We start from the raw sequence: 12,276 nt of genomic DNA, 5'->3' as shown, positions 1-12,276 counted from the left end.
TCGATATCCTCCATAGCCTCCAAAGTTCCTGTTGTTGATGTATTGGACTTCTTCAGGAAAATGTGGTTCTTCAACAACCGATGGTCCCTCAGTGTTTGATGTATCCACTTTATTCATAGTCACTATCTGTGTAGTCAATGCTGATACTTGCGCAGTGAGTGATGTGATAGGACCCACAGCATAAACTCCAGCAGTCCTATGTACTCCTGACCTCTCAGAGGCCATTGGTAGCTATTAATATTCATCTGCTCAAACAAGTCGTAGGCTTGAACAGGAGATTTGGCAAAGATCGTGCCACCTGCCGCTGCATCCACTGTTGTCTATGTCTGACCATTCAACCCATTATAGAAAAGCTCAATCTGTACCCAGTCTTCAAAACCATGATTCGGGCACCTCCGCAACAACTCCTTGTACCTCTCCCAGGCCTCATAAAGCTGTTCAATGTCAGTTTGCCTGAAAGTACTAACCGTGCAGAATTCGCAGGGGGAAAATAATTAGATAGAAATTTCATTGCCAACTCTTGCCACGTTGTGATGCTCCCCAGCGGCAATGATTGTAGCCATCCTCTTGCTTGGTCCCTGAGAGAAAATGGAAACAAACGCAGTCTAATAATATCATCAGAAACATTATTAATTTTTACCGTGTCCGTGATCTCCAGGAAAGTTCTTAAATGAACGTGAGGATCAGCAGTGGCAGTTCCTGCAAATTAGTTCTGTTGAACCATATTTATCAGTGCATGCTTCAACTCGAAATTGTTGGCGTTTATGGTCCCTCAAGCCATGCCAGAATAATGTGTGTTGATTACTGGTCTGAAGTGGTCTCTGATAGGTATGGCATCTGGCGGGTTATATCTCGCGTCCTCTCTGTTTTCAGCCATTGTTTGGATTTCTTCCCTTCTCGCTTTTCTTAGTCTTCTCGCTGTTCTTTCAATCTCCGGATCAAAGATAAGCAAATCATGACTGTGCGAATCTTAGCATGCACTGCAAAACAGAAGAGATTATAACGTAACAAAATAAATAAATAAAATAAAATATAAATTAAAGTCAAGACTACTTAGTAACGATATTAATAAGCAATTAAACAGTTTACTCCCCGGCAACGGCGCCAAAAACTTGATGCGTATTTTCACTACCGCAAGTATACGGTGTCAAGTTTTATTACTGATTTGAGTACAGATATCGATCCCACGAAGAGTAATTATTTAAAATAGTATATTAAGTACCATAATTGACATAGCTCAACTCTATTTAGAAAATCAAGGGATTGGTTTATAATCAATTCAAAGAAAATAACAATTCCTGCAATTCTAGCACGCAGTAGAAATTCAATGAGTAAATAAATCTAGTGATACGATTTCATCTAGTTTCCCCTAAGCTAAATTAAAATTGACTAACATTTAATTAAATTGCACCATATTTATTAACCAAGAACTCACAATATTTTCTATTTTCTTTTTCAAGTGATAAATAGAACTGTATTACCTATTACTGATTTTAATATCTCTATTCAAAATCATGTAACACGTAATAAATGCAAACAAGGTTCTCTTATGGTTTCATCAAAATTATACGTCTTTTGCACGTTATAAACTTTGACGATGGGATTTCTGAAAGGGATCGATTTTAGGTGTTCAAATACGCAACGGAAGTTCAAAATTATTTTCAAGAAGAAAAACCGAACACCTCTACTAAGATGTGTTGCAAATACAAAACACGAAATGTCATACATAGGGTGTTAGAGATTTTTACCTATCAATCTCTTGAGATTGATGTAATGGCTCCAACTTAGTTGTCAAACAACTAAACTCTTCAATGGATGACCAAATCTACAAGCTTCCTTGTTCTTGAAATCTTTCCTTCAAATTAGGTCCACCACCAACAAGCTAAATCCACTCTAATTTTGCACTAGAAAAATTAAAGCATTTTTCATTTGAGAAGAGGGTGTTTCCTCAACAATTGAAGAACAAAATTTTGGTGAGAATATAGAGTGAAATTTCGGCCATGACAACTTGGGAGAGAAGGAGGAAGACTTTTTTTGGTTTTTGGAAAAAGCAAAAGCAAAAAGGTGCATGTGCATACCATGCAATTAACTCAAAAGTTGTCTCCAACCCTTCACCATCCTAGCATGCTTTTTACTTGGGCTTGTAACAGTTAAAAGTCCCATGGACTTTAATTTAAATGTCTCAAACATATTTGAGCCCAATTAAACATTACTTGATTTTACTCAAGCCCACTAGTTTAATAATTATTTCTAATTTGGCTCTACAAGGCCCAATGTTGTTTAATTAATCTAACACTTGAATTAATTTAATTATTTGGACTCTACTAGGTCCACTAGTGTTTAATTAATTCAACACTTGAATTAATTTAATTTAGTCCATAATAATGTATATGAAAATCACAATTTTCAAATACATTACTCGTTTGGCCAACTTTTAATTTGAGGAAGTACACTTCCTCAAATTAAAAGTTACATTCTCCTTATAGAAGTCATACTTCTATTTTTATTTACGCTTATAAACTCCTTTATAAGCCGTTCAACACATTGAACTATTTTACTTCTCAACGAGATCTAGAAAGTTAGCACTTGTGTGACCCTCAATGGTTCATTGATACAACTAGCCGTGGGTTCAAATCTCCATGTGATTTGGACTAAACATGTCCTTATACGAGCATACCCCAATTGCTCCATTCTTACTTATCACCTCCTTGATAACAAGAACGTCAGAACTCAAGTCTGATAGTACCCAACCAATCATGTTAAACGCCTAGCAGCATCGCTTACATGATTCCCTAGGTATCAAATGATAGTGCCTGCACTTCTCCATTCCATTATGGTTAGCGTACAGTACGGTCCCTTCAACTCATATATCCCGACCGATTCGACAACCATTGGTATATTTGAGAGTTGTCAATGAATCGATACTATGTGTCATGTTGTAGTTGCATCGATGGTGTAATCTATGAAAGCCCTTTCATAATTACCACCATACTCTGTCCAGAGATTTCATACTACATACACATAGGAAATTCATACCCGAAGGTAAGCGGTGAATCCCCGACTACAATGCATGGACTCCTATATGTTTCGACAAAACATCCAACCTTGCCACCTGATGACCCTTGAGAGTCGGTAAACAAGTCAAAGTGTAATGCTAGCACATAGATTCTCAATGTTGTCCCGGGTCATAAGCACTAATGGTGTACAACCTATAAACTAGGACGTTTCCACTCTATAAGTGAGAACAACTTGGAAAGTCCTTTATGGAGGGTTGTTCAGTGCACTCTACAAGGAGCACCTATCTGCATGCTCGGACATCACAATGTCCCCTACCAATGAAACATGGTACTCACATCGCGGATACTAGTCTCGAACTCGAGCGGCCTATATCCTTCTTAGCGGCGGCTGAATCGACTAGTAACTTTTTAGAATATACAATATACCAAATATGAGTTTCATGATACTCATCATATGAGCATCTCATATTCTTTCTACTATTTGTATATTCAAGGGCTTTATCTATGCAACTAGCATGTGTATACAGATTAAGATGTGCAAAATAATAATTTCAAATATTATTAAAATAAAGATCGTTTATACATAGAGTTTCATTGTGAACACTCGGCCAAAACTTGGCTCGACGGGCACCTTCTCTAACAATTTCCCCTGTCCTAATTTCGATCACCTCTCTCGAGTGTTAGATCTCAATTATTAAATTAGTCGAATTATGGCCAGTAATCGAAAAGCATTAAAGACAAGAAATCACAAATAAACACGATGAATTAATTCAATAAAAATTCAAAACGTCAATAACATAGGTTCGACCACGACTACGTCAATCTCTATAAAATAGAATTAGTTCATACTCGAATCGAAATTGATACAAAACCTGTTTGTATTCATTAAAAACGTAAAAGTAAAGAACCGAATTAAGAACGTGTTGGCGAGAGATGAAAGTGCGTCTCCGTGTCCGGATCCAGCGTCTTCTATCTCTGTTCTTCGAGTCTCGTGCTCCGTGCGCTCTCACTTTTTCTCCTTTTTTCGAGTAATATGTCGGCCACTGCAAGAAATTTTCGAACCCCCTTTTAAAAACCACGTGGTGACCTATTTGATTCTGAAAAATCGCGCCGCGCGCATTTGCGCGCCCTAACACGACGCATATGCGCGTCTATTTCTGTCTTGCTGTGGAGTCTACTTCTTGTGCGCACATGCGCGGAGCCTTCTGCCTGTGTCGCGCATGTGCGCGCCTTGAGTGGCGCATATGCGCCGAGCTTACTTTCATAGTCGCGCATGTGCGCGAAAATAAATCGCGCATATGCGCGAGTCTTACTGCCCTCAGTGCTTGCTTTGCTCACACTTCTTCTCCTAAGCGCCATTTTAGTTCATTTTTACGCCCATGTCGTAGTCGTAAGTGCACATCATAATGCACTTATCACATACCAAGGATAATTTAAGTGCACATCATAATGCACTTATCACATACCAAGGTGGGTTTTTGGTGGGGTTTTGACAAGAGAAAAGGTTAGAAAAAAATAAAAATCGTCCTCCATTCTTCGCCGATTTTCAACGCTGCGGTATTCATATTTCGAGCATTTTAAACGCCAAGGCACGCCTTAATCTTCTTTTTTCTCATATATCACACCAAATTATATGTGAATGTTTGCATGAAAAATATGAAACACTACCTTTTATTTTCGTTTTTATGACTTGTTATGCATAAAAATAGAGTTTTATTTAAAAAAACTATTCATAATGATGTACAAAGGGGCTGCCATGGTATGGGTACTTGAAGGGATGTTTTTTCACATATTTAAGGGTCCCTAGGTGTACGTCTAAAGGTTGGAAAAGTTAGGGTAAGTGGAATGAACGAAAATTGGGTTTACATGGGCTAGGGTTAGCGTTTTTCATCCTAGGAAAGGGAGGCTGCTAGATGCTGTTTGGGTGGTGTTCAAGGGTCCTAAGGGAGGCTAGTCATGGTTCTAGACTTGTGGTGCAAGGGCTGGACATGGGGCACATAGTGTTCTTGTCGTTTTTGGAACGTATAGTGCATGAAGGGGAGCGGCTTAGGGCTGGAGGTTCTAGGCATTATAGGCTCATTCCATTAGGGTCCCTAGGGTGTGATCTAGGTCCTAGGATTGTTGGTTAGGGTCTGGACGTGATGGTTATGGCATAGGCTTGAAGGAAACCTTGGTAGGATAGATTAGGGTTTTCCAAAAATGAGAAGAATTTTCCAGCAAGGTTTAAGCTTGTTCAAGGGTTATAGTTGGCTTGATTTGGGCTGAACATAGGTTATTTAGGTGTTATTAAGCTTTGGTTCAAGTTTGGTTAAGTTTCGAGTCCATACAAGTCAAAATCGAGTTGTACATCTATGTTTAAAAACGAATCGAGGAACCAATCGAAAAGCTGTGTTAAGCCTAAGAAATATTTATGGGAGAATTCTAAGGTTATATGTTAAGTTTTGAAAGATTTGGCATATCTTTTCGAGGTCTAAGGATAAATACGAAAAATTATGCTTCTAGGGGTAAAACAGTCATTTTACACCTGAAAAATAGTTAACGTCGTGGCATTGCTCTGATTCTGTTTTATATGTTAAATTTTATATTTTAAATCTTTATGAATTTTTATGATAGAATGTTGACGCTAAAAGATATATTGCATGTTTGGTAATTGCGATTAATACGAATACGATTATATGTTAATACGTAGGCCAAGGCTCAGTAGACAGGTGAGAGTGTCGCTGATGTCCTCTCCGCTCAGTAATGTGGTTGCATGTAGATGGATCCATCATCCCAATACGAATACGAATACAAAAGTCACAATTAACGATCTGAATTCAACGAAAACGAATACGAATATGAATATGATGAATACGAATATGTTTATGATTAATATGAATATGTTTATGATAATGTGAAAATGTTTATGTTTAAGTTTATGCATCATCATGAAAATGTTATTTTACGTAAAAGTATTTTCACTGTTGCATGTGATCTTTATACGCTTTATTTGTTATCAAGATTATGGTTTGCTGAGTCTTTACACTCACTAGGTGTGATTGATGCAGGTGATTATGATAATAATGATAATGGAGGTCTTGGTGGTTGATCTGATTGGACTGAAAGTGCACATAACCCGATGACCAGCACTAGTTTTACGCACTAGACTTATGATTATGAATTATGATTTTAGGATTATGTTAAAAATGTTTTTATGACTTTTATTATGATTTTGAGTGATTTTTGAGAGGTTGTTAGTTTTAGCAATTTTTCTAAGTTATCGTTTGCAAACGATTGACAATTTAATGTTTTGAACTATTTCCTTTTGATTTTCAAATATAGGTGGTTGTTTATTTTTAAAATGTCGCAAGGCATTTTAAAGTGTATATATATATGTATCTATTTTATTTCGGCTGAATCTTGTAGGAGAAAAAAAATTTTAGTACTTTTAAGAAAACGAGTAATGGACATTTCAATATTGAAGACAAATTTAATTGGCATTGAGGAGACATGAGGACGACCTAACACTTATTTTATCAGAGTGACGCAACGGAAGCGTGGATTATTGGGATACTAGAATTAAGAGTCTAAACTTTTTTATTATAGATGATAAGAAAATTTCGGGAACGAATTCAATTTAAGGGGGATAGATCGTAACTTCTCAGAAATTTGAAAGTCCACATGAAGCACATGCATGCAAGTTATCAAATTTCTTATGTATTTTAATTAATTAATTTTTAACGCTTTAATGCATGATTTTAACATGAATATATATGTTTAATTCTAGGTTCATTAGGATTCATGATATAAGGCTTTTAGCAGTATTTCACGTTCGAACGAGGAACATAGACCGAAGACAATTTAGGAAAAAATATTTATTAAATAATTAATTTTAGTTATTTAATTTATGGTGATAATAAGTGTGATTATCGAAAATGGGTTTTAGTTGGGTATTTTTACTCGTCGGGTCATAGTTTTAATCGGTACACAAATTTTAGCGAGTCAGAAGACTTTTTTAGGATTCGGACAATATTTTTAAAAACGTACCTAAACGAAATATTTTTTTGGCGTGTTATTGGGCTTGATGGGATTATTTTATTGCTTAATGGGCCTAAGATCCTTTTAACCCCTTTTAATTTTTATTAAGGGCTCATTAGTGCATTAATATACCACTTAAACACCATTATCCAACCCTAAACCTACCTCTCAATCCCATAGACGCCCCTCCCCTCAGCAGCAGCAGCTTTTTGAAAGTTTCACCAGCTCCTTCTTCGATTTTCTCTAAAACTTTTCAAGAAAACTGTCCCCGCCTCTCCAATGCAGTTCTACGCGCATATCTCAAGGTTTTCGAACATTTAAACTCAAAGGCAAGCCTTATACCTCGTTTTTCTCATCATTCACATCATTATATGTTTCTTTGTGCGTTCATGAATGGAAAACATCATATTTAATATGTTATGTGCATGAGGACCGAAATTTCATGGAAAAACTTATTTTTTTCTTTTTAAATTATAAATGCGGAAACATAACAGTAATCTATCTATTATACATGTCAATATTAAAGTACAAGTTATGTACTACAAGCCTTTATCTCAACTAGGTTCAACAACTATACATCCAGTGCTGAATCCTATTCTGCTTCTGGGTCCGGATCTCCACGCTAACTATAATCTCTCATCCTTTTCCTGATCCTGATCCTGTCGCACCTGTTGTCAAGCACACATACAAACAAGACAACAGCCGGATAACTCCGGTGAGAATTACATTCCCAGTATAAATCATGTATACATGCATGTCATATAAACAAATATACAAGCATGAAACAAATAGTCATAACATGTATCCCAATCAGCAACATGAATCAATACAAACTCTAAATAACATGAATGAATACAAACTCCGAATCACACTCCGTGATTCTTAGACTCTAACTCGACTCTTCCTAGTCTAGGGATCCCGATCTGAATAAGAACATACACCCACCTACACTCCCGATCAGGGTGGTGGCACATTCTTATTCACGGACTTTGGCTTTTTCCATGTCGAACATCAGTAATAGAAGAAACTCCAATTATATCCACTTCGATATAACCAAACCTCCGGTGTCTTGGCGAATCAGCCACAGACTAGGCACATCAGCCCTGGCATATCGGCCAAACCTCTATGACAATGTGCAATGGCCCAGTGACGATTCCATCACTATCGGGTACCTCTGTCACGAGATCAATCGTCTACGACTAGGCGTATCAGCCCATGACTCAATTCATAAATCAATATACCAAAAATAAAAATCACATCAATTGCAATTTATCAATGCAATAAGATGAAGTATGTGATTTTGGGAAACTCAAGTCGAATCGAACTCGAGTTGTGCAATCCCGCATCAACATCAATTTATACCTTTCTCTTCTCGGTCTGACGAAGTCGAAGTCTCGAAGTAAAATCTGTCCATATCAAATCTGAAATGACAATATCAAATACATTGTATCAATGTATAACTCAATTCAAAACCTTTTCTGATCAATACTCAAATCAAACATAATCTGATCCATATCAACGATATCATGATACAATCTCAATCAATACTGAATCTGATCACAATCAATCTACTGATGTTTCCGCGGCATAACAATACAGTCTTGATAGCCCCGTCAATCTCAACATCACATATATAATACCACAACTCATAATCGATATCAATACGAATCATAATCTTCAACAATAACAAGTCGTAACATCAAATCTGTGCAATCTCAATCATATCACTTCTAAAAATCATAACAATTACATAAACGGTTCGTTCTTCGATCTGACTTCAATTATATACTGATCAGTATACCCAGAACACATAATACCAGTCAAATCACAATTTCCTCAATATCATAATTTCAAACGATATCAGAATTCAATAAAACTTACGTCCTGTTGTAGCTGTCGTTGCTAGGAACTCGGTGTTGTACTCAGATTTAAAATCGAACGGACGAATCTTGCGTAACGTTCAAATTCTCGCACGCAAGGAACTTGGAGCTTTTTCCCCTCGGTTTCCTTTCTTTATTTTCTTTTCGGATAAATGAATTGCTTGTAATATATATATATATATATATACACGTTGCATGGTTAAGGGCAAGTGGCAATTTTTCATTCTGCATGACTCGCGCATATGCGAGCCCAATCCCCGCGCATATGCGCGAGACCTACTGTCTCGGTGCATTACAACTGGTGCATATGCGCGCCTCCATCCGGCGTATATGCGCCAACTTCTCTGCCATGCCCGCGCATATGCGCCCATCCATGTCGCGCATATGCGCCAACTATTGTGGACTCAGCACTCCCTTTATGCACAGCTCGCGCATATGCGCGACCACTTCTCGTTCTGCCCTCGCACATATTCCGTGTTTTCTTTCGTCTTTTCAGTCTAAGTCATTCTATATATAATCCTTTCAATTATCACCAAATCATTTCAGATTACGGTAATCAAATTCTCGGGCCTTACATTTCTCCCCCCCTAAGATTTGATTTCGTCCCCGAACGAAATCACAAGCAATCACTCGTATCTCACAGGTAATCATATCAGATACCAAATCAGGTATAAGAAGGAGGTATAAACATGGATTAAGTAGAAAACTTACTTCAATGAAACAATTCTAGAATCTTTATCTCATCTCGGATTCTGTCTTCCAAATACATTCTTCGATATTCTAACAACTTTATTGAACAGCAGAATAGTCTTCATTCTGAATTATCTTTCTTTTTCTGAATTCTGATTTCAATCTGGAATAATACTTCAAGAAATATAATGTCATAGTACTACTTGAAGTAACTCTGATAGAATCAATCTCAGAATACTGGCTATACAACATCCGTATATATCCATCAATAGCTCATAACAAATCAACATCAACAGCTGTTATCAACTCTGTTTAATTTCAGTTAATTAATTATTCAATTTTCTGCCTCAACTATCAACGGTCATCTTCTGACGTTGGCATATTTAGTCTATCTATTCACCTGTCGTCATTCTTTTCTGAATCAGCTTCACTTCCTCAGTCATATCTCTGATCATATCAGGTCCAATTTCAAGTATCTCAGAGATATCATTACAATAACAAGGGGATCTACATTTCTTGTCGTACAACGCTTCAAACGGTGTTATCTTCATACTCGTCTGATAGCTATTTCTGTACGACAAATCACATCGTGACAATGAATCCTGCCAATTAGTGCTAAAATCAAGCACTACAACTCTAAACAAATTCTCCAGAATCCGGAAAATCTACTCTGACTATCCGTCAATTGGTGATTGATATGCAGTACTCGGATATAATCTTGTACCCAACTCTAGCTGTATGCTCTGCCAAACGTTCAAAGTCAACCAAAATCACGGTCAAATATATCAACTCTCGACACTCTGTGTGATCTGATCACTTTTCTGACAGAATCTCAGTAATATAATCATATCTATACATCTTCATGTACGAGCTAGCACTTGCAGACTGGTCAGTCTGTCACTCCTAACTCCATCAATGCTCAATTCCGAGAGGAATGCGGTAACTTCATCACGATATCCCTAGAAATTTAATCTCATTTCCATTCAGGAATCGATAAGTTATATAACCAATCTCCTGGTTTCATTCTTTTAGTATTTATCTGCCGGTAATTCAGACATTTCAATACAGATTCTGCCACATATGATCTCATCTGTTTCTATCAGGATAAATGCTGAATCAACTATTGTGCATTTCTGACAACATCAGTCATTTCAAATCCAAAATATCTGGCACAACCCATCGGCTATTCATATACAATGCAGTATCACATACCTAATATTCTGATCGATACTTTGTTCTGACTATTGATAATCAAATTCTGCCCATTCTGATCAACTTTCTGAAATGTTTTATCTTTCAAAATCAGCTCTGGTTCGGTTTGGACGGTATTGAATCTCAACTGTATAGATCTGTATCACATGCTGCTCCCAGAAAATAACAATTCTCAATCAGATTTAAACAACAGTCAGATTTAATAGCCTACTGAACTCATAGGACTGTAAATCTCTGACACGGATATCAATCTCAGCCAACTGATCGCGGTCTCAACTGTGCTAGAATCAATAAATATGTCATCTTCAGATATAACAAACCCTGCATACAATCTGTCTCAATCAAGATGCACATTTCAACAGTTTCTGTATACCACTCTCCCGTTCCCAGAATATTCAATACAATACTCAGATATTCAACAAAATCAGTCATAATCTTCGAATATATCAGAATATCATAGATCAACAAATCAGAGAATCATCAAAATATTCTGAACACAGAGTTTATCAACTCACCAATATAGCTGATACATCCCGAACGAGAAACATTCAATCAGATGTAACTCTCAGGCCGTAAATCTTTTAACTGATCTTTCAATTCTTTCAATTCAATTAGTATCATTCGGCACAAAGTTCAAGAGATAATAACAGTACCTGATATCGAGTCAAGGCTGAAATCAATCTTCCTGATTAAAGGCAAACCCGGAAGCTCATCTAGGACGACTTTAGCAACGCTTCTGTCACTAGCAATTCAGTCGATGATACGCTCCATCTTAGTAAATCAACTGAATACATAAGGAATCACTCCGTTCCTTTCGATAATCATCGAGTCATGAACATTACATATATCAAAGGTATTCTAAATCCATAATCCTTACCGTACCATGTTCATTCTTCGGCCGTTTCAGGTCCGAATCTTACCATTTCCTGGAAATCATCTGCGATAGCTCTGTACTTGGCCAACACATCAATATCAAGAATGTAGTCACAATTAGACAACACCAGTACAACACAAGCTAACTCAATCTCATTCTTATCCTATTGCAGTATCCAATGTCTCACGGAATTCACTAATATCAAACCTCTTTCCCAAAAGGTAATGAGACAAATATTACAGCAGATACGGACTCAATAGATAAAGCATATATCAATGCAATTCATTCAGAAATCATACACAGGATGTACTAATACTTCTCAATATATATATATATACGCATAATAATCATAAAAGATCGATTACCTGCCACTACATCCTCAAGTGCATCTTGGATTCATTCCTCGGTTACTACCACTACTCTAGCTTCTGGCCCTGGTTGTGTCTGAGTAGAGGATGGTTGGAAAGTGCGAACAACAGAAGATGATCTATCAATCTGAGTCACTGATCCAGATGATTCTGCTACCTGGAATCTTCGGGAACCTCTCTGTGGACAAACTCTAGCAAAGTGTCCTTGCTGTTTGCAA

At 37.0% G+C, this 12,276-nt stretch overlaps 1 protein-coding gene across 1 annotated transcript in view; it reads right to left on the bottom strand.

Annotated features, from left to right (window-relative positions):
• Positions 1–320: 320 nt before the first annotated feature.
• Positions 321–12,276, bottom strand: part of LOC142507875 (uncharacterized) — a 95,968-nt gene continuing 84,012 nt past the window's right edge. The window contains exons 9-10 of the mRNA XM_075619516.1: positions 519–578; positions 321–434 (exon numbers count right to left, since the gene is read on the bottom strand). Coding sequence (XP_075475631.1) covers positions 321–434; positions 519–578 — 174 coding nt within the window. The remainder of the gene's footprint in view (positions 435–518; positions 579–12,276) is intronic.

The sequence above is a fragment of the Primulina tabacum genome, chromosome 1, assembly GCF_025594145.1.
Source record: "Primulina tabacum isolate GXHZ01 chromosome 1, ASM2559414v2, whole genome shotgun sequence".
NCBI lineage: Eukaryota > Viridiplantae > Streptophyta > Magnoliopsida > Lamiales > Gesneriaceae > Primulina > Primulina tabacum.
This window is presented reverse-complemented; position numbering and strand designations above follow the sequence as displayed.